The following is a 24,636-nucleotide window of genomic DNA, read 5'->3' as shown; positions in this document are numbered from 1 at the left end:
TTAAATTTACCAGTCTGACCCAGGGATAGGGGAGATGGGGGCTTTAGGGGCTTGCCCACTTCTTTCATGGGAACCCTTTGGTTGATTATATAGGGAACTACTGAAGCATGACTGGAGCGCCCCTTTTTTACGAAAAGATTTGGATCTGCCACTGTTTACAACTAGACATCATTGAAATGGGATCCGCTGTGTGAGACCCGCTGTGAATAACATGTAGTAAAATAATTGTATCTTTGGGATACATTATGACATACCCTCTTATATTGGTTTATATACATGTCAAGTATATTCTTTAAAATCTTAAGGGTTCTCTAGATATAGAGAAGACACAATGTGTAACGGACTGACGGACAGACTGATCACTAAGAGGCGACCGGCATTCGGCGTGGTCCTAACAACAATTTATACGTATCAACAAATTAAAAACAAGAAATCATCACTGGCACGAAAATCTCTGAACTTTGATTAGAAAATTCTCATAACATGTCTCTGCGCTCACCCTAATCTCAATATATCAAATACTGTCCATTTAACCTCGACCCAACCCCTTTGTAGATAAATCTATGTTACCTAACTGTAACGTGCTATTTGCTAAGATTTATATAAACTAGTGGCTCTAAAGAGCCTGTGTCGCTATCTTGGTCTATGTCCATATTAAACAAAAACACAGATTGATTCACGACAAAATTGTGTTTTGCTGTTGGTGATGTGTTTGTATATGTTACTTCACTGAACATTCTTTCTGCTAACAACTATCTCTATCTATAATGAACTTGGCCCAGAAGTGACAGTGGAAAATATTTTGTAAAAAATTTACAAAATTTACAAAATTTTTGAAAATTGGTAAAAATTGACTTTAAAGGGCAATAACTCCTTAAGGAGTTAATTCACCATTTTAATCATGTTGCCTTATTTGTAGTTCTAACTTTGCTGAACACTTTTGCTGTTTACAGTTTATCTTTATTTATATTAATATTCAAGATAATAACCAAAAACTGCAAAATCTTCTTAAAATTACCAATTCAGGGGAAGCAACCCAACAACAAGTTGCCCAATTCCGCTGCAACTTTTAGGGCAGATAGATCTTGAACTAATGAACAATTTTATCTCATCAGATTTGCTCTAAATGTTTTGGTTTCAGAAATGTGAGACGAAAACTGCATTTTACCCCATGTACTATTTCTTGCCATGTCGGCCATCATGGTTAGTTGACCGGGTCACTGGACACATTGTTAAACTAGATACTCTAATGAAGAGTTTGCCAAGTTTGGTTAAATTTGGCAAAGTACTTTCAGAGGAGAAGTTTTTTGTAAAAGTTAACGACGACGACGACGGACGACGGTCAGCAAGTGACGAGAAAAAGCTCACTTGACCTTTCAGGTCAGGTGAGCTAAAAAACGAAGACGGACGACGGTCAGCAAGTGACGAGAAAAAGCTCAATTGACCTTTCAGGTCAGGTGAGCTAAAGAAGACAATTTCAACTCGATCTTACAGCCTAAGTGTTGACAGGCTAGTTTTAGTATATTCCCCCCTCCCCAAGACCAGTACTTATTTGAAAAAAGTAACAAGTTTTTATATGACAAGCAAAAACTTTTAAAAAAGATACTTCAAATTTTCAGAAAACATTGCAACCAAAATTTTTCCCCCGAATTTAAAAAAAATAGTCTTGAATAACACTTATACATGCAAGTTTTTTTTTACATTTACCAGTCCATTATACTTTAGTAGTCAAAAACTAAATAAATCAACACATGTCATCAACACCGTGGTTATACTAGTGGATATTAGGGTACATACATGTCCTGAATGACAGCGGTTAATATTGGTACATGTTTCGCCATACGGCAAATCATCACAGGAGTAACAGCTGAAATCGTTATTCTGGGCAGATCTTTTTCGTCTTTTTTCAACATCTGTGCTATTCAAAAGTATATTGAGAAGTTTGCCTGAAAAAAAAACAACAAGATCGACACACAATCAAAATACCAGTAGCTTATGCTCACACAAAATAACGAGCAGTTACTATTGTTATAACTCATAACAGAGACATTTGTACGGTGATGAACGAGCTCGGGAATATGTTCTAAATACAACTGTTGTTCTTGTTCAAACGAAATGAAGTGACTTCACTTCTAAAATGTTTGAACTAAAAGATGGCAAAGGTAACTTCATTACTAACATGGTTGCAATGAAGGATGAAAAAACACCAACCAATAATTCAGAGTTACCACGTTTATAATAACAGATGATAGTGATTTCACTGCTAGCATGGTTGCAATGATGGATGAAAAAAATCAAATAATTCCGGACCACGTAAACCACGTAAACCACGTTTGTAATGACGGATTAAAAAAGTCACTTCACTACTGCTCAGTTTATAATGACGGATGACAACAGTGATTTCAATGCTACCATGTCATATTGACGAACGACAAAATCGACCTCACTGTTTAAATTTTTGAAGAAAAGGATGGTAAAAGTAACTTTACTGCTACATGTAGCATGGTTGCAATGACCGATGACAAAATTGGCTTCACGTCTGTCATGTTTATAATGACGGGATGACAAAAATAACTCCACTGCTGTCATGTTTGAAATGACAGATGATAAAAGGGACACATAAAATGTAGTGGGGTTAGATATAATTTTATGTAGTCAAGTTATTTCTTGTAGGTAAAATTAAAAGATCTTTGGCAGTATTTTTTTTTCGAATACTTGAATAGCTTAATTTTACTCTCAAAGAAGTGAACGTTAATTTATTTTAAAAAGACCATCTTTTAAATTATCAAAATCTTCAAAATCTTCATAATTATTGAATAATTCCGTTCGATCAAGACACGAATTCGTCGACCTTTTCCCGACGAAACCTCTTGTTATAACTTTGGTCAACGCACAACGCAAGTGCGAGGGGGAAACCGTGTTAAAAGAAGTGTTTAATTTACTTAGGTGAGCAAATGGAAAATACATAAAATACAAATGTCATTGATGTTACAAGTCACCTATCTGTCACGTTTTACAGGTTATTTTTTTTTCAATATTTACTGAATAAAATATTACTTTCCGATGCTATATTATAGATGTGTAATAAATATAAAATCCGTGCTTGCAAGACGTAGTTTAATCTATATGCATACATTGGTTCAATTATTTCGATTACATTAAAATTTCAAGAAACCCGTTTAATATGACTTTAAAATCCAAGAGCACAGGAAACACGTTTGCGGAAAGCTATAAATAGGTACGCCAGATAAGGTTCTGAAAGCCTGTATGTAGAACAATGTAATAAAATGATCACAATATCTACATCTATAACCGAAACCTTGTCAAAACCGAACTTGACCAGAATGTAAAAAGTAAAATCACAAAAATACTGAACTCAGAGGAAAATCAATTAGAAAAGTCCATGATCACATGGCAAAGTCAAATATCAAAACGCATCAAAAACGAATGGACAAGAACTGTCATATTCCTGAATTGGTACAGGCATTTTCAAATATAGAAAATGGCGGATTAAACCTGGTTCTATAGCGCTAACCCTCTCACTTTAATAACAGTCTCATCAAATTTCGTTATATTTACATGCTGCGTTAAATAAACAGTCACAATTAATAAAATAGTCAAAATATGGGTACATCAGTCATCATCGTATAACTAATGTATTCAGGTGAATGATTCACTCATCTTGTTAGTTGAAGTTTTCATATTTCAAACAATAATGCAATAACCGTTAACATAGAGCTTGCACTTTACAAATCAAGTCATTGCCATAAAATGAATGAATAGCTACAGTACTATAGTTTTTAAACTATAACCAAAATGAACCGAAAAATATACCATGAAGTCTAAGTGTAAGCATAGCAACAATTAAAAAGTAAACATCACCTGAGTTTAACTTACCGTTATATGGTTGTTCTGTAGTTAAATACACTGTACTGCCAGCTGGTTGTTTCGTAGTTGTATACAATTTGCTCTCCGACATTTTGGATATTTCACCGTTTCTTGTGATATGAGATGTAGGTATCGATGGTGTAGTATTAGGTCGAGGTGAACTGGTTTGTGGTGCAATAGATACATCTGGTTTCGGAAATTCTGTTGTTGTTACTAGGGATTTTGATGTAGTGGTTCTACTACGCGATTCAGTTGTGAGCAGTATAGTTGTTGGTGCTCTAGTAACTAATGCTGGAGGTTGATCGCTCAGTTGTGTCGATAGTGATAAATCAGTTGGAAATATCTTTAATTCCTCTTTTGGTGCTTGAGTATTTAATACTGGGGGTTGAACGCTCGATTGTTTTCTAAAAACTGAAAATATATACATCATCTAAATTTTTGAACTTTATTCATTTTGTTTGACAGTTTCAAAATATATAAACAAAAAAATGTTATTATATTCATTCAAAAATTTATAAAATTCATCTACAAATTCACATTTGAGAATAACTGCTTAGAACTGTCTTTTATCAAATACAAAAACCTTTAAGTTTAGATGCAGGAGAAATTTCGAAAACTGTATATTGAATTTAAAGGCAAACAGTTCAATGTTGAAAAACATAAAAATAACAAATAAAAACCAAATGTCCAGAGAATAACGGAAGATCTTTCCACCAAGAATTCTACATTTTGATACAAAAATATTGAAACTCAGTTTAAAAGTCAGTTCAAGCGTCAAATGATAGCGTATTATACGATGGTTTAAAACATATATGGTTTACAGGACATTTTTATTAACGTAGTCCCCGAGGGTATCACCAGCCCAGTAGTCAGCACTTCGGTGTTGGCATGAATATCAATTATATGGTCATTTTTATATATTTTCTGTTTACAAAACTTTGATTTTTTCGAAAAACTAAGGATTTTCTTACCCCAGGAGTAGATTACCTTAGCCGTGTTTGGCACAACTTTTTGGAATTTTGGGTCCTCAATGCTCTTCAACTTTGTATTTATTTGGCTTTTTTTAACTATTTTGATACGAGCGTCACTGATGATTCTTATGTAGACGAAACGCGCGTCTGGCGTATAAAATTAGAATCCTGGTACTTTTAATAACTATTATTAAAAAAGGAATGTAACTTGTTACTTCTGGTTTGAAAAATGTCACTTCTGTTATTTGATATTTTACGGGACACTGATTCCAAAATCATATGGTTGTATATACAAATACATAAAATAGCTTCTTCCAGTTATCACAAGTCACTTTCAAGTACCTTTTTAAGGCCATAAAGCTTGCAACCGAATGCAAAAAGTCCCATGGCTTTATTATGTATACATACAGAATAAAAGCAACTGTCAAAAACAACAATGTCAAATTTACCTATATCCTTTAGCTCAATTTGAAGGTCATAACTCAAGGACCTCAAATCAAAAGACACTAGGTCTTTATTATATATGGTGAATACGCATAATTTTAAATATAAGTGGAGAGAAAACTCCAACTTAATGTTAATGTACCTTTTTCAACGAAAATGTATGTGTTACTAGTCAATTTACGACATGTCACAGCAAACAGTTTAGAAATATTTGTTGTCGATATCTTATAAAGCTCTTGAAAAGAAGTCAAATTAGGCCAAAAACTAAAGTTAGAATATGACTTTGACCTCTGACCTTCACTTAATTTTCTTTCTTAGACCAGGGACCTTAAATCAAAAGACCTCCGGTCTCTATCACTTATTGTTTACCAGTTAGAAATGCATATCACTCATATCAAATGCATAAGAAGGGATAAATCTCATATAGGGTCTTCAGGCAAAATAAAAAGTAACATTCTTGAGGATATAATGAGCATTTTGAAAAAAACACGCTTTTTACGGTTGAAAGAAATCTCATAACAAGAAAAACAATGTTCGGGGGGACAGCTCTCACGCAAAAAAGTGTTCTGTTAAACAGGGTCAGTTTCAAAAGCGTAACTATACACTGTATTATATTATATTAAAAAAAACTTAGCGACATCATCATAATCTTTTGAAACAAAAATACAGCGCAAGAAAAAAATTGAGTGGTAGACAAAATTAAGCGGAAGAAAATAAATTTAGAAATCAGACAAAACTAATAGGTATTTTCATGGAAAGATTGAAAGTTTAAAGTCCATAAAAAAATGACAAAATTACAAGCTAAAACATGTCAAACGAAATGATAAAAAGTGTCATATTACTGATTTTGTAGAGGCATTTTCTTGTGTTGAACCGGTGGATCAAACCAGGTTTTATGGCTTACTAAACCTTCCATTATATTGACAACAATGTGTTAACAAAACAAACGGACACAAAAGCGAAAAAAACCAAAATGTATAGTTAAGAGATTTTTAAAAAGTTTACGACTGACGGCGAACGACAACGGACTACATACGCATAATGAGAATAAAAGATCTTTTGGCACGTTTGGTCAAGGTGAGCTAAAAAATAATGTACTTGTACATCATTATTCCTTAGAAATTAAATATTGATACAATTCATAATCAAATCAGTTCGTCACATTGTTATATAACAGTAAATGTTTTACAGTAAATATCATAAATTTGATGGAATATTTTTTTATGCTATAGAATAAAAAAAGATCAATTAAGGAATGACTGTAATATTTTTTCTGTCTATGAAGAAATAACATACAAAAATGGTGCACACTGAGTAACGCGTGTAGCGGGTTATTTCGAATAGACAGAAAAAATATTAGTCATTTCTTATCATTCAATTCTAAATTCCATTTTAAACCGTAGAAAACCATGAACAAACGTTGATGACGTCACTGTCACATGACTAAATTATGTCTATTGGCTCATAACAAAATAACATCAGCCAATCAGAAGACGCGTTACATCAAAGAATAAATTATTGAGAAATAACAAACCTTGTTTACAACTTCCAGATGTCAGGAAAATATCGTCAATGGCAATATCTCCCGAATAATCAGGTCCCCTAACACCCTCAACGACTACCTGCAATAAAATAGGTTGTAAAATATCAAAACAAATGTTAAATGTTAAATCCTTATTGCCAATTATACCTATTTTTCTCCTGAATAAGTAGGTCTCCTAACACCCTCAACTACTACCTGCAATAAAATATGTTGTAAAACATCAAACAAATGTTAAATGAAGTTAAACGTGGTTTAACTTCTTTATGCCAATTAGACCTATTTTTCTCCTGAATAAGTAGGTCCCCTAACATCCTCAACTACTACCTGCAATAAAATATGTTGTAAAACATCAAAACAAATGTTAAATGAAGTTAAACGTGGTTTAAGTTCTTAATGCCAATTAGACCCATTTTTCCTAATGCATGTAATGAAAAGATTTGTTGCTTTATTTGTACGACTGTTTGCTAAAGCATTGTTTTACAGTTACAATCAATAGATAGGTGGGACTTTAGTTTGTATAATGCTATTGGATGCTTGAGCATACATTTATACAAACAAAGCAAGCAAGCCAACAACAAACTACATGCATTATAAATTCAGCTCTAAACACGAAAAAAATTGAACCCTATTGTTTACTTACATTTGTAACAGACTTTGTGGTTTCGTCTCCAGGAATCTCGAACTGTCCCATTTTCCATCGGTTTCCTTGTTTTCCTTTTCGGAACCAAATAGGTGAAGAGACGTTACTGGTGTCCACAGTAGATAGATAAACATTCAAAGCATTGATATCATTACCATGCATGTGGTAGAAGAAAGTGACACACTGATGGACATTACCAGCAATGATAGGACTTATCAAACGGGCCTTATCATCTGGTTGTTTGTCTGATGCTTCCATTAATGTGTAATATCCTCTTTTAGCTACAAAAAAATAAGTAGTTTTTTTTTTAAAATCAAATCAATTTTTAAATGATGAGAACAGCTAACAATTTATTAATAGAGTTAAACCTAACTTAACCGAATCCTGTATAAACCGAAAACTGTTGAAATCAAACATTTTCGTAAGCACCGTCATATGTGCGGTGCGAACCTGATAAAACTCGACATCGTACAAATAGTTATCAAAAGTACCAGGATTATAATTTTATACGCCAGACGCGCGTTTCGTCTACATAAGACTCATCAGTGACGCTCAGATCAAAATAGTTAAAAAGCCAAACAAATACAAAGTTGAAGAGCATTGAGGACCCAAAATTCCAAAAAGTTTTGCCAAATACGGCTAAGGTAATCTACTCCTGGGGTAAGAAAATCCTTAGTTTTTCGAATAATTAAAAGTTTTGTAAACAGAAAATTTATAAAAATGACCATATAATTGATATTCATGTCAACACCGAAGTGCTGACTACTGGGCTGGTGATACCCTCGGAGACGAAACGTCCACCAGCAGTGGCATCGACCCAGTGGTGTAAATAGTTATCAAAAGTACCAGGATTATAATTTTATACGCCAGACGCGCGTTTCGTCTACATAAGACTCATCAGTGACGCTCAGATCAAAATAGTTAAAAAGCCAAACAAATACAAAGTTGAAGAGCATTGAGGACCCAAAATTCCAAAAAGTTGTGCCAAATACGGCTAAGGTAATCTACTCCTGGGGTAAGAAAGTCCTTAGTTTTTCGAATAATTCAAAGTTTTGTAAACAGAAAATTTATAAAAATGACCATATAATTGATATTCATGTCAACACCGAAGTGCTGACTACTGGGCTGGTGATACCCTCGGGGACGAAACGTCCACCAGCAGTGGCATCGACCCAGTGGTGTAAATAGTTATCAAAAGTACCAGGATTATAATTTTATACGCCAGACGCGCGTTTCGTCTACATAAGACTCATCAGTGACGCTCAGATCAAAATAGTTAAAAAGCCAAACAAATACAAAGTTGAAGAGCATTGAGGACCCAAAATTCCAAAAAGTTGTGCCAAATACGGCTAAGGTAATCTACTCCTGGGGTAAGAAAATCCTTAGTTTTTCGAATAATTCAAAGTTTTGTAAACAGAAAATTTATAAACATGACCATATAATTGATATTCATGTCAACACCGAAGTGCTGACTACTGGGCTGGTGATACCCTTGGGGACGAAACGTCCACCAGCAGTGGCATCGACCCAACCAAACGAAATCAATAAGTGGTTCGGTTTAAAAATGTTTCACTATAGTAACACTACAACACAACAGAATGTTTACCAATCTGAATTTCAATCATTATGATTATTACTAGAACACACCCGTGATATCGCGGTCCGTGACTGAATTAAAGTATATAACTATACGTAAGCCTTATTTTAGTATTGGTATTATCATCTGATAAAAGTGGTGCCGATTATAAGATACAGTTTCTCTGCCTTCAAATCTTTCTGTTTGAACCCGTCGACCTAGAACTCTTCAATTATTGGTAATATTCAGGTTCTTGAATTGAGTATTTTTAATCAACAGCATTGTCCAATAAAGTTCAATTCTTTGATTCGCGGTGTTACGTCATGCCCGCTAACAAATTGAAAACTGTACCTATACGCCTTATTTCAAGTTAAGTCCACATTTTTAGTATTCGTATTGTTATCTTAGAAAGTCTTACTAATTAAAAAACTACAATAGGGAACAATTTGACAATGATTGAATTTAGTTGTGTCGGCCCTGTGATTTTGACCCGTGTTTAAAGCAAAATCAAATACACCATTTGGTTGTGCGCCTGTCAGATGCGGAACGTACAAATAAGGTTAAAGTAACAGGTGAATATACTAAATTGGTATCGGTATCGGATTCGACCCGGAACTTGTTAATTATTGGCAATATTAATTATCTGGAAAACAAAAGGGTCTGGAGTGGTGTAATTTTAATCTACACCAATGTACTTTATTAGTTATAAATAAAGTTGAATTCTTTGATTCATCTTTTTAACGTGATGCCGGCTGATAAATTGGACCTCGTAATTTTAGTATTATAGATATGAGCTGCGTCGGAAATCGACCTTATGCAAGTGTGCGTAAATATGTACATGTATAAGACTAATTGATTTTTGAACATTCATATACGAAATACAATGAAATAAAAGACGAAGTTTTGTCCGTTTTGTAGCATTCGAATAATTCGATTGATAAATAAATGCAACTTGCAAACAGTCCCAGACTTTCAATTGAATATTTTATCAGAACCGAAATAGGTTAAAAGGTGTATTTGTTTTGATTTGCGTAAGGTCGATTTCTGGACGCAGCTCATATGTCTGCATGAACTAATAAGAAGAACTATGTTGTGATGTTATGCTATTGTTTCAGAAAAAGGGAGAAGGTTTGGATCCATTAAAACGTTTAATCCCGCTGCAAATGTTTGCACCTGTCCTAAGTCAGGAATCTGATGTACAGTAGCTGTCGTTTGTTTATGTAATATATACGTGTTTCTCGTTTTGTTTATATAGATTAGACCGTTGGGTTTCCCGTTTGAATGGTTTTACACTAGTAATTTTGGGGCCCTTTATAGCTTGTTGTTCGGTGTGAGCTAAGGCTCCGTGTTGAAGGCCGTACTTTAACCTATAATGGTTTACTTTTTAAATTGTTATTTGGATGGAGAGTTGTCTCATTGGCACTCACACCACATCTTCCTATATCTATATAAGAACAGAAACCAAAATTATCTTTACGGATTGATTATAGCATTTTTTACATGGATATTTGCTTTCGTGGTTTTGGATGATTCTGCATACTAAGTTATAGAAATAAGTATTTTGCAAAGTACATGATTATGATATACATGTAGGACTCTAATTTACACAATTAGTCATCCATGAATATTACCGGATCCAGAGTCAGTTAGTATACAAATGATACATTTTTTTCTTGATATATCAATTTAATGGGGGGAATGTCGAAAAAACAATTTATAAATTAAACAAAGTACTTATTTCCTAAAGTTTTTCAAGTTCACTTTTTCAAAAATCATGAAATCAAGTTTACACAAAAATGAGGTAAGACAGTAGAACAATTACTGGTGTAAAACAATTAATAAGCGTGAACTGTATCGTTTTGACACCAGAGCATAAAAAAATAAATGAATGATAAACAAAAGTTAATTGAAGTAGTGTAGGTGGAATTTCTGCAAGTTTGGTTATCGACTTTACCTATATTCATATTGGTCAATCGATTTTCAACAAAATCAGTTAAGAGGGGTCAGGGAGTTTGGGGGGGGGTGTCAGTGGAAAATATATGTGAAATAAGTGTTTTTGATCCTACAATGAACTTTTGATGTCGTCCCTGCCTATCCTTTTACTCCTTGTTCCGATAAAACTGAAGCCTGATACCTTGATCAACAGAACTATTTTCTCCATACTAGTCAGTCGAAACTCAGCTTCACTTTCAATATTTGCCTGTTTAAATGTAATTAAAATCAAATACTGCGCATGATAAATAAAAAAATATTAGAAACTACTTACTCCTAGTAGTATGGTCAACGGCTGGACCTGTGGAAGGTGATGTGGTAGGGCCACGATACCTTTTCCAATCAAAATTGTCAGTATTGTTATCCTGATTCCAACCACAGAAGTCAGTGTCAAAATCACAGTTGAAAGGTGCTAAAATGGAAAATAAATTTCATTCAATATCTAACAATCATTAGTAAAAGCCTTGTCAAATTCATCGCTAATTATACATTTTCATAAAATATTCTTATAAATCATATGTTCCTGTATATATATCATGTTTTCATGTTTTTGTACATGTCATCTGCAGAGGGACCTGTTTATGTAGACGAATGTACGAGTTATTTGCTTCACGTCCATGTAAGCTACTCCAGGAGAGGAGCATGAATCTAATTCAAAGTTACCAATACCGTCAATTAATAGCAAAACATATTAGAACTGAGAGCAAAATCGTCAATGCCTTCACAACGTTTGAACGAACTAAAGTCACAATTATCAACTCGAGGCTCTCAAGAGTATTTGTCGCTCTAAAGGATCATTCATGTCGTGGTTTAGATCAATCGAATATACTACGTTTGTATGAATTTCCCATTGGTCCTTTGTTAAACTAAGTTCCCCTCTAGTGGCCATCTTGGATGTTTGATCGGCTTTAAAGTGACAAAATCTAGTCAGCATCTCATTAGAAACATTCAGGCGTTTTTTTTAATTCTATTCAGTGTTTTCTAAAAAAACGACGTTTGTATATTTTTTTCATAGGGTCTCATGTTTAACCAAGTCCCCCTCTGGCGTCCGTTTTGGATGATTGATCACCTACAAATTACAACACTTGTTCAGCTTTGCATAAGATTCAGTCACCCATGTTCAGTTTCATTCGTTAAGTAGTCGTCTGACAGAAGACAAATGTCCCTAGGATTCTATACTAAAATAAGTCCACCGCTGGCGACCAATTTTGATGATTAATTGCCTACAAATTACAACACTTGCATTGGTTAGTCGAGATAATACAAATAAATAAGATGGACAACTTACATGCTGGAATCAACTTGATTATGGTGGTTCGAAATATTTTTGTTCCAATTGTTATTTCGCACACATATAGACCACCATCACTTTGTTTCAGGTTTGTTATAGTCAGTGAAGGGGAAGACACAGTTCCACCAGAATATCTATCTGATAATGTTATAAGTTGATTGTCTTTGTACCAGTTGACCATAGAAAGTGTACCTACAACAGTCACTCGCAATGTGACAGATTGTGTCTCTTTTTTGATATACAGTACCTTTACAGCTACAATTGGCAGTGCTACAAAAATGTATATATACAAATTATTTAATTATGTTAAAAAAGATTCAGGAAATTCTTATTTGATTCAAATCATTAGGGTAAATCTGTAACAAAACTTAATGCGTGCTCAGTCTTACAAAAATAAAGGCTTCGCTTATCTGGCAAACAAACAATTATGGCAAAATCAAGAGTACTTTAATCATATGATTTGTACCCCGTGACTTCAGCCCTTTCGATTAAAATACTTCCCTTAGATTAAGATTGAAAATATAAATTAATCCAGTCCCTCTCCGTCATGGATCTAAAACCATTGGCGGATATTTACAAACAAATTATGTAATTCTAAGAGAAAATGCTAAAAAAATTACTTTTTTTTTATAATGGGAAGGTTGAAAACATTATGTTTTTATAAGAATTTTGCCGTAAACTTAAGAAAGCAGGTAATTTAAAAGTAAGTTAACTTAAAAATGAAACCTACAAGGTGTTTCCCTATATTCGGACAAATCGTATACACTATCTTGAAGATGTAATGCTTTCTGCTTTGGAACTTGTTTATCACGATTTTCTACGATTGTTTGTTGTTTTATATAGCAATTATACAACGGTTACGATTCCGATATTAAAACTCAAAATGCCGAAAGTTTTCAAAGTGGACAATGGTTTTGTACACGAACAGAACCATACAAACATGCAGAATTGAACTATATGTGGACAAGCACGAATTGTTGATAAAGCATAGAAATAGGAATATTGGAATTTTTATTCAGGGGGCATATATTATACTATTGTATGGCTGTTGTCATGATAATTCAAAATGGCCGCTATGCAAATTAGCAAAGTACCTTTAAGTTTATTATATGCACATCCATTTTCAAATACAATAAAAAAAAAATTACTGAACTCAGAGGAAAAGTCAATAACGGAAAGTCCGTAATCAAATGTCAAAATACAATGATAAAACACTTCAAACGAAAGGACATCACTAAACTGTCATAATCCTGACTTGGTATAGGAATCCTCAAATGTAGGAAATGGTTTTATAACGCTAAACCTCTCACTTTATTCCAGAAAAAAATATGGTTTTGTAATGGCTTGATCAATCTTCACTCAGAGATGTTTTTTTTACAAAGTCCATAAATATAATTAAAAGCGTTTTGATGGCCATCAGACAATATCAATAAAGACCAAAGATAAAACATATCAAAAACTGAAAATCATCGTTATATCTTTAATGAGAACAATTCATTTCAAATAAGTGTTACAAAGATAACAGAAAGTCAGAACAAACGTTTTGCAGTGACATTTTCTCTCGATCTAGTAAATTGCAGAAATTGATACTCAGGGAATTTAACCCCTATCATTTGACCATATGATTTTGCTTTTCTTGTGCGGCTTATATTTGTTATAATTGTTACCGTTTAAAATTGTATGTACTTTATAGTTGTCAAAACGTTGATCAGAAACGCGCACGCTTTGAACATGCATAATTTCAAGAACAATAACTCTATTATCACGTTTGTTGAATCATCTGAGTCATTGGACTTTAGTTAAGTTTAATATTTCGGTTGAGTTGCCATTTAACGTTTCTTCATGTACTTGTATCCAATTTCACAGTTGTTTCTTGATGAAAAACAGACGTTCAAATTTTACTCCAGGGCAAACATGTTCTTTAGAAGTCAACTGGCAATTTCGAATGAACAGAAATATTGATAATGCGCAAAATGGTACTATATCATCTTTCAGTTAAGAAAATTTTACCCTTTTTAAAGCATATCAATATTTTATATGCGAAAAAGAAAATTATCACTACACCAAAATTTTAATGGCAGAGAATTTTTTTTTTATGTTTGAAACCTTACGATATCACTATCAAGCTTAATACGTTAGGAAACATTTACAGATAATAGCGGATATGCGCCTTATGTCGTGACTTCAATCCCGTAACCTTTTTCCTGAATGTGCCACACCGAAAACTTATTACAAGATTTGTAGTGACATGAACAGTACTACGGGTGCCACATGCTGACAGAGATGGGTCTGATTACTTGTATTGATTAAATTATAATTACTTTGTCATTTGAACGATTAAATCGAATTAATGATCACATTATTTCTGAGAGTATCTGATTTAAATTAAAGATTACGTCTGATTATAATGAATTTGAAAAAAACAACAATATTTATAAAATGTGAGCGAATAAACGTTTAATATATCTATATGGTTAGGAATTAATTTTATTTGATATGTTATTAAATAATAACTTCAAACCTCATCTATCTATCAAACCACAAAACAACATATATACATGAACATTGTGTCATAAATGACCCATTACACTTTATCATCATTGATTTCTGAATTATGTTGAATTCAATTGAATAATTAGGATAAATGTTTATAAAGTGTTTGGTGTTTGTCTTCTGACTTCTTATATATATTTCAAGGTGTAGTTTCTTAAAGTTAAAATGTGGATAAAAATAAAGTTACCAGTTTTAAAAACTTTATAAAGATTAAAAGAAATGTTAATCAAATTGTAAATGTAATATAAGTACTAAAAGAATCATTGCATTTTACATGTCCAGTAAATATATACCAAATCTGTTTATTTTTCTTACTTTTAATTTATTTTGTACTTATTAGATAAATTTTGACATGTCTGATTTATCTTTTACAATATATATTGCCCTACACAATTGGTAATTGCAATAAAAACAATCCTGAATTGGTGTCCTATCTGTCAATTCAAAGTTGACAAAATTCATAATATTAACAAAAGATTATAATTCAAGGGTTAGGGAAGTATAACTTGAATATAACAGTTATTACCAAATATATATACAATGTATGTTATCTTTAAATTGTGAATTTAATGTACAATATCTTTTACTTAGGACAATGATGAATTTTCAATACTATAAGAGTTTATTTGTTTACTGATGTTTCAAGTAGACGGATCAATTAAACATGCTTCTAGTTAAGAAAACTATTTTAACATGTTTAATATTTATCAAATATGAATAACAAAAAAGGTTCATTTATTGGCCATAAACTCAGTTTTAGATTATTTTAAATTGTAATCAGAATGTAATAAAAAACTTAATCAGGATTACAGGGTATTTTGAAAAGTAATTGATTATATTAAATTACATGTAATCAGATTTTTGGCTGATAAATGATTGCAATGATTACTTGGAACAATTGTAATCAATTACAGCTGATTACTGATTACAATTACAACAACTCTGCATGCTGAACAGAATCTGTCTTCCCTTCTGGAGCACATGTAATACCCTCTTGTGTTTTTATGAGGTTCGACTTGTTTTGTCTTTATTTATAAGAAATGTTGTATGTACTATTGTTTTGTATGTTTCGTTGCTAGTGAACTTCGAGATCTTGGTTTGAATAACCCTCCGGTATCTTTTCTCTCTCTTTTATAGTTAATTTTGCAAATTTCGGTGTATAAGTGTCTTAAGATATTAAATAAAACAAATATCACAGAACCACGGTTCTAAAGATCAAAAGTAGCAAAAGTTATGACAGAAGTCGAACGTTAGGGCTTATTTGTTTTTAGTCCTGTTGTGTTCAATGTAAGGAGTGTTCGAGTTACGATTTTTCGAACAGCCGTATATTACTGTTACCTTTATTTGTGGACAAAGTACCTAAAGAAACGATAAAAAATCAAAAGATCAACCACATCCAACTAATAAAAATCAACTATCATATTCCTGAATTGGAAACTAAGTAGAACAATCCGTCCTAGTGAAGTACACAATTTAAGTTACGAGATTTTAAAATTTTGCAATGTATGCTTTTAATGAAATAGATATGTTGTAATGACAAACGGTAATATCCCCCACACACTTGTACACCTTATTAATCCAAGTATGTTTGTTTCCCAATACTAAAATGCAATTTTTATGAATAAGAGAGCACAATTCAGATATTTTTTGGTTATGATTCTATAATCATCCCACCCCTCCAAACAAAACATGAGGCTTTTAAATGTAAAACTTACATCTTGGAGACACTCTGATTATACTGGTACGAGTTGTTTCATTTCCATTTTCTATTTCGCACACATATTCCCCACCATCGCTCAGCTCTACATTGGTTAAAGTTAAATCAGGAGTTGCCGTATTGCCACCAGAATATCTGTTTATCATTGTTAAAGGTTCATTGTTTTTATACCACGTGACCCGTGAAGTTTTTCCTACGACATTCACTTTCAATGTGACGCTTTTGGTAAGTCTAGGCATATACAATTTCCTTATAGGTGTGACTGACAGAACAACTACAAAAATATAAATCAAAAGTCATTTGACCATTTATCGCAATCTCAGCCATACCTAGTTTTCTATGTTGTGTCATGTGCACTATTGTTTGTCTGTCTTTTTCTTTTTTAGCCATGTCGTTGTCAGTTTATTTTCGAATTATGAGTTTGATTGTCCCTCTGGTATCTTCCGTCCCTCTTTTGAATGCGTTTAAAAGATTTATGTTATACACTGATATCCAATTATGATGTCAATTATCCAAACTGCCCAACAAATAAGTACAGAATGACGTTTTTTGTGTCCATGTTTGAAAACATTACCCAGAATGCATTCGATTCTGAAACGGCGACTTCAGCAGATTTTTTTTCGATTCGATTCATGAATAGTTCTACATTCCAATGAAGTTGTTTAAGTACTTTATTGATAATGTCCTATATAACAATTGCTATGTCTCCATACTTCCATAATATGGAATATATGTTTTACAGAAGATAAAAAATGTGTTTATAATGCCGTACTATAACCTTGTCCTAATTCCCCTGAATTTGACCCCGAACACGACTTCATATGAGGGTTGTTCTTACATTAGCAACGCGACAGTTTTAATGGTGTACGACTTTCTCGGTCTTTTGGTTTCTATGTTTGGTTTTGTGTACTATTGTTTGTCTGGTAGTTTTTCGTTTCAGCCGTGACTTTGTCATTTTTCTTCGACTCATGGATTTGAATGTCCCTCTTGTATCTTTTACCCATCTATTAAGGTTACCTTGGAAAATTTCGGTCTATAAGTGTCAAAATACGCAAAATAAAACAAAATTATGAAACTGTTTTTTCTTTCAAATGGGTTGATAGAGACATGCACACACATATTTATGATATGCTCTTACTTGCTTTTGTAGTTGCAGACACATTATTGTCACAGAGGCTAATGTTACCAAGGCTTCTTTCATAAATGCTAGTGTCAACTAGGCTACTATCAGTGAGACTTGTCTTATCAATACTACTGCCATTACAAACTCTGCCAACTAGGCTACTGCCACCAAGGCTGCTGTCATCAATGATAGTGTCATCTAGACTACCGTTTTGATGACTAGTGTCATTAATGCTTCCATCATCTAGGCTACTGTCACTCTGGCTACTGTCACTCTGGCTACTGTCACTATGGCTACTGTCATGATGGCTACTGTCTTGATGACTGCTGTCATCAATGCTCCTGTCATCTAGGCTACTATCGATACGGCTGCTGTCGCTCTGGCTACTGTCATGATGACGGCTGCTGTCACTCTGGCTACTGTCATGATGATGGCTGCTGTCACTCTGACTACTGTCATGATGACGGCTGCCACTACTGTCACTAATGCTGCTGTCATCAATGCTACTGTTATCTAGACTACTGTTCACATGGCCACTGTCATCTATGCTACTGTCACTCGAGCTACTGTCATCTAGGCTATTGTCACTATTGCTACTGTCATGATGACTGCTGTCATCAATGCTACTGTCATCTTGGCTACTATCGATACGGCTGCTGTCACTCTGGCTACTGTCACTATGGCTACTGTCATGATGGCTACTGTCTTGATGACTGCTGTCATCAATGCTCCTGTCATCTAGGCTACTATCGATACGGCTGCTGTCACTCTGGCTACTATCATGATCACGGCTGCTGTCACTCTGGCTACTGTCATGATGACGGCTGCTGTCACCCTGGCTACTGTCATGATGACTGTCGTAAAAGCTACTCTCACCAGAACTGCTGCCATCACGGCCTTTGCCATCAACTCGAACGTTTACATTAACGTTAACGACTGGTCCGTGATTTTGCTGCTTACAACATGGACGTCCATCGTGAAAATGACATTGCGAATCAATACTGACAGATGAACTTCCGCTATTGCTATTTGGTGGTGAAGTATTAGGTCGAGGTGAATTGGTTTGTGGTGCAATAGTTAGATCCGGTTTCGATACATCTGCAGTAGTAGCAGGGAATTTTGAAGAAGGTTTTGTACTCGGCAATTCAGTGGTAAGAAGTATAGTTGTTGGTGCTCTAGTAACTACTGTAAGAGGTTGAACACTCGGTTGTATTGGTGGCTGAACAGGTTGTATCGTTGGTTGAACGGGTTGAATTGGTGGTAGAACATCAGTTGGGAATATTTTGAATTCCTCTGTACTGCCTGAAATTAGTTATAAACTCATTTAAAATTTTGAACACTTTATTTCATTTAATCGTTTCAACATATAATAAAAATCATTATTATAATATTATTTAATACAGTAAACATTTCATCTATAATTTTACATTCGAGAATAGATGATCAGAACCAGCCGACGTTCATCAAGTATATTAACTACGAGTAGAAAATTCCCAAATCGTATATTGAAAATAAAGAAAAACAGTGTAATGTCAGAGCGAATTCTATATACAATTCATTTATGATTTTAAAAAGTTGAAGTATTTCAAAATCGTTGAGGATAAAGATAAGAAAACGTCAAAGTGGCCAATAAAGTATTGTAAGTCCAATAATTAAAATAGACCATAAAAAATGTTTTTTTTCGCATTTCAAATTGCGAAATATATTTTTGTTTATTGTTATCATCAACTTTATTATGGGGAAATGCATTGGAAGCTAGCACTCTAGATAAGATAATAAGATGTCCAACTTACTTGTAAGAGACAGATATATAGGGTTCGTATTTACTGTGACAGTTCCATCTTTGGCTTCGCAAACATAGTCACCGACATCACTTTTGACTACTTTTCTTATGGTCAATGCAGGGACAGATACATCACCCCCAGAGTATTTATCAGATCTTGTGAGTGGCTGCTTGTCTTTGTACCAAGTTATTTGAGAAGGTTTGCCGATAACTTTTACTCCTAGTGTAACAGTTGCGTCCTGCTTTAGCATATATACCGTTTTTATGGCTACCACTGACAGAAGGGCTACAAAAAGACAAGACTTAACATTTCTGTAATAAAGTTATGTATTGGATTAATCTTTTCTTGCTATATAAAAGAATGCAATGTTGAACGATTGCAAATGAGATAGCTATCCACCAGAAAAAAACGATGGTTTAGAATTAAGCCGTATGGACTGCAAGAACGATCACACCCCATACAGTACAGTAAGTCTCCGACATTATACAGTGTTGAACAGTTCAAAAGGGAAGTTAGACCAACTGTAGTAACGGAATTTGAATGCACAATGGACTAACCCTTACTTTAAACGGTATGAAAATAGCCGTATAAATAATGGGATAAAAAAAACCATCAAATAACGCAATAAAGTCAATCAAAAGATTCAAAGCAAATAAATTGTCTAAAGGTTCTAAAATTAAAAAAATAACATGAATAATAATGAAACAGACAACTCACATAATGGAGACAACTGGATTATTCTGGTTCGAGCTGTATCGATTCCATTTGTTATTTCGCACACATATGCACCACCATCACCGAGTTGGACGTTCGTTATGGTCAGTGCAGGAGAGGACACAGTTCCATCGGAATATCTATTTGATATTGTAATTAGTTGATCGTCCTTATACCAGCTTATCCTAGAGGGTGTACCTAAAACAGTCACTCGAAGTGTGACGGATTCTTTCTCTTTTGGATTATAAAGTGTCTTTATAGCTATTACTGCCAGCATTGCTACAAAATGTATACAGATAAGATTTTAGACAAATTATTGTTTTGTGCTCATGAGGATTAAATATTTACCAATTTTATTCAAAGGATGAAGCTGTCTCAGAAAAGACTGCTTTATCATGTATATATATCACTTCATTCTTGTTGGATATTTCAGTTATCTGGTAGTACAGACGAAACAGGCGTTCATAATCACAAATCTGGGATACAAACATTTATTCAAATAGAAAACTCTCTAAAATCCGTTTTTCTCACACTTATACACATTTATCAGAATTATAGCCTTAAATCAATCATTATATATTAGTTTTTTTAAAGAACATTTTATATTCCCTCCCCTGTTTTAATTTTTAAAAGAATTTGAAAACAAGACTTTAATTATTGCCAGATTACCCTATTTGCATATTTTCTTATTTTTCTGATATAAAATGCCTAGAACCTGTTTAAAACTGTTTTTATAACATATTTAAAGCATATCAGAATACTACATATGTAATGTTAAGCAGTCAACAATTGCAACATTCAAAATTATATAAAGTATCCAATCCTGCCTCTGTCTCCAGTCCATATCTTACTGCATTCCTATTTGTCAATTAAAGTTCACATTTTCTACCTCAAATGGTCAATTTAGAATTTTTGTCACAACAGTCTTACCTGTTCCTATATATCTGACACAATTTACCTAATTAATATTCTAAAAGTGTTCAAACAAAGCCATATTTGCAATATTATAGTTGTATGTATGCAGATACCAGTCTGAGATATAACTTCACTTAAAATGATTTAGAGATGACTGCTTACATCTGATTTTTGCATAACTTCCAAGCATAGTTATTGCTTTTTATGTCAAAAACTTGAAAATCATAAAATCATAGCAATTACAAGTTAAATTATTTGTTTTATGACCCAGGGGGTAGGCAGTTGTCTATGTTTTTTGCCCCTGTGGTCTCAAATTTCTTAAATTATTCTGCTGTTTCTGGCAATTTGGAATATTAAGAACATATTCAGGATAGAACACACTATTGTAAGGTATGTTGAGATATTTTTGTATTTCTAGCTTGTACTTTTGATGTCGGGGTGACAAAAAAGTAGATTTAGGTGTTACGGCTTATTTTTGGGTTATCGACAGGACTCAAACACAAAATTAATTTTTCTCTGCAAATTCTAAATCTCACCAAAAGAGCCTTGGTTTGGGAAACAGCTGTATTTACAAAGTGCAACCTATAATGAGGTTTTATCATGTCATTCCCAGATGGGGATAGACCAATAATATAAACACACAACCATGACCATAAATGAAGATTTTTTTTCATTATTCAAATTGTAAAATATAATAAAGTTCATAGTTATAAGCTATATAGGCAGAAACAATTTGTTTGTCATAAAACCTCAGCTGTAAACTATATAAAACACTTATATTGTTGGGCGAGTTATCCGAAACTAGCAATTTAAATAAGGGAATAAGATGTCACACATACGTGTAAGAGACAGACTGATAGTTTTCGTGTTTACTGTGACAGTTCCATCTGTGGCTTCACAAACATAGTCACCGACATCACTTTTGGCTACTTTGCTTATGGTCAATGCAGGGACAGATACATCTCCGCCAGAGTATTTATCAGATCGTATGATTGGCTGCTTGTCTTTGTACCAAGTTATTTGAGAAGGTTTTCCAACAATTTTTACTTTCAGTGTAACAGTTGCGTCCTGCTTTAGCATGTACAAAGTTTTTTTGGCTACCACTGACAGAAGGGCTACAAATTAAAGATGACATATTGACATAGGAAATTATCAACATTTTCATTTAAACTGATTACACTGATATAATAGTCAGTATTGGATAGATATTCACTTGTTACAGACAGCGTGGAACAATTTCAAATGAGACAACTATCCACTAGAGAAAAAAATACATAGATGTAAATAAAGGCAACAATAGTATACCGCTGTTCAAAATTCATAAATCAATAGAGAAAAAACAAATCCGGGTTACAAACCAAAAACAAGGGAAACGTATCAAATATAAGAGAGCTACGACACAACAGAGACACAATACCGAAACGTAACACACAGAGAAACGAACTATAATGTAAAAAAAATATATGGTGGGTTGAACCTGGTTTTGTGGCATGCCAAACCTTCCTCTTAATGGCAGTCCTAATTATGACATTAAAATTACAACATTACACGACAGGGTTACAATAAAGAAACAGTTAAATGGGACAAAATATAGGACAGAGAAACAAACGAATAATAACCATCCAAAGGTAACGAGTTGAAAAATATTTTTATACACTAGACCCGCGGTACGTCCACACAAAACTTTGCTCAGATTTAAAAAAAAATGGTAAGTTATAACAACTACCAGAAGATCGCAGAGGACCAAAAGTTCCAAAAAGTTATGAGCCAGGGTTATCAGCCTGGGACAAAACATCATTATTATCAAGAATAACACATAGTTTTGCAAACAGTAAATTTTATAAAATGACTATATAATAAATATACATGAAGTGGTGACTAGTTTGTAAATTTGATGTTTGGAAAGCCATTTTGTCAGATTTTGAACAATGTTTTAATAATTAGTTTCCAACGCTGTTTAATTTCCAATTGCTTTGCCCTTCACACTTTGTGATTCCGGCGACACTGACGAGTCTTGTGTTTACGAAACGACTATCTGACTTACATACTCACAGGCCTAATACAACGAGTTTATAGCATGTCTTTACCAGATTGGGTTTACAATAATATTTTCAAACGTAGAACTTTGTGTTAACTTTAACTTATGTGGTCAATATTTCAAGTATGATGTGGACAAATATGATTCAGTAAGCATTACATTTTAAAGCGGAATAACAAGTTACAAAGGACTATAACCTTTATTTTTAACGGTCTGGCAAAAAAAGTCATTAAAAACAAATCTTTTTAAACTTTTACATATCCCGTACGACTCTTTGAATCGTTGCAAACCAGCCATACCGGTAATGGATTCATGACTTCTGAATTTGACAGTGTCCGTGAAAAATAAGCTTCACACGATTTTGAACCCCCATAGCTATTGGTCATTCAAGGGAGGGGCATGAGGATTTGGCATTCGAAGGGTTAAAAACGCCAATTATTGAAAATAGATATACTTCTATATAGTAGTTATAATGAAAATTCAAATGAATTAGCATGTTCACCTATCCTTATGTGGAGGGATGAAATACTTTCGATCGTGCTACACTGTGCGGCGTAGATATGATTTATGATAGTGAAGGTTCCTCCATGGTTCAATTTTCATCCATGGAGATCCCTGGTCTGCAAAGAGACGTGTATAAACAAAAGGATAAAAGTAGAAAAGAACGCCACCAAAGTCAAGTGAAACGATTTAAATCAAATAGATTGCAAAAGGTTCTTAAAACGAAAAATGATAGGACGGATAACTTACGCATTGGAGACAACTGTATTATGATGGTTCGAGCTGTGTCCTTTCCATTTGTTATTTCGCACACATATGCACCACCATCACTAAGTTTGACATTTGTTATCGTCAGAGAAGGAGAGGAAACAGTTCCATCGGAATATCTATTCGATATTGTTATAAGTTGATCGTCCTTATACCAGCTGATCTTAGAAGGTTTACCCACGACAATAACTTGCAATGTGACGGTTTCTTTCTTCTTTGGGCTATACAGTGTATTAACAGCTTTTACTGACAATATTGCTACAAAATATATATAATTTACATTTAAGACAAATCTTGTATTTATGCATATGAGGATTGAGAATATTACAACTTGATTAATAAGGTGAAGCTACCATGTTCAGGACATGGTATTTCTATTCGTTTACAAATAAGCACTCCAAGTACATTTGTAAAAAGTACTGCTCATATGGTAAACAAATATATATTTTAAAATAGAACACGAGTTATGGCAAAATCAATTTACCATTACTGTTCTAATGTGCTTTTTATCATGTACCTCTCATTTAAATCAGGTTTGGGTTTTCTATTATTTGTTAGGACATTAATGCTTTATATTTTAGCTACAGCCGATATTTAACAGTGTATTTTTTATATATTTTTTAACCTGTGGTATCAATGTGTTGATCTTTGTTTTGTTTTTTGTATGTTCAGTTTTAGT

At 33.5% G+C, this 24,636-nt stretch overlaps 1 protein-coding gene across 1 annotated transcript in view; it reads right to left on the bottom strand.

Moving 5' to 3' along the window:
- The window catches only part of LOC134698019 (titin-like), a 77,993-nt gene that overhangs the window by 6,048 nt on the left and 47,309 nt on the right, over positions 1-24,636 (bottom strand). The window contains exons 26-37 of the mRNA XM_063560307.1: positions 23,940-24,215; positions 21,991-22,266; positions 20,240-20,515; positions 19,532-19,807; positions 17,754-19,040; positions 16,614-16,889; positions 12,343-12,615; positions 11,329-11,466; positions 7,487-7,767; positions 6,838-6,925; positions 3,898-4,299; positions 1,798-1,946 (exon numbers count right to left, since the gene is read on the bottom strand). Of these exons, the coding sequence (XP_063416377.1) occupies positions 1,798-1,946; positions 3,898-4,299; positions 6,838-6,925; positions 7,487-7,767; positions 11,329-11,466; positions 12,343-12,615; positions 16,614-16,889; positions 17,754-19,040; positions 19,532-19,807; positions 20,240-20,515; positions 21,991-22,266; positions 23,940-24,215 (3,998 nt within the window). The remainder of the gene's footprint in view (positions 1-1,797; positions 1,947-3,897; positions 4,300-6,837; positions 6,926-7,486; positions 7,768-11,328; positions 11,467-12,342; positions 12,616-16,613; positions 16,890-17,753; positions 19,041-19,531; positions 19,808-20,239; positions 20,516-21,990; positions 22,267-23,939; positions 24,216-24,636) is intronic.

Source organism: Mytilus trossulus, chromosome 14, assembly GCF_036588685.1.
Source record: "Mytilus trossulus isolate FHL-02 chromosome 14, PNRI_Mtr1.1.1.hap1, whole genome shotgun sequence".
NCBI classification, from domain to species: domain Eukaryota; kingdom Metazoa; phylum Mollusca; class Bivalvia; order Mytilida; family Mytilidae; genus Mytilus; species Mytilus trossulus.
The sequence above is the reverse complement of the archived record's forward strand: the minus strand, read 5'-3'. Positions and strand labels throughout refer to the sequence as shown.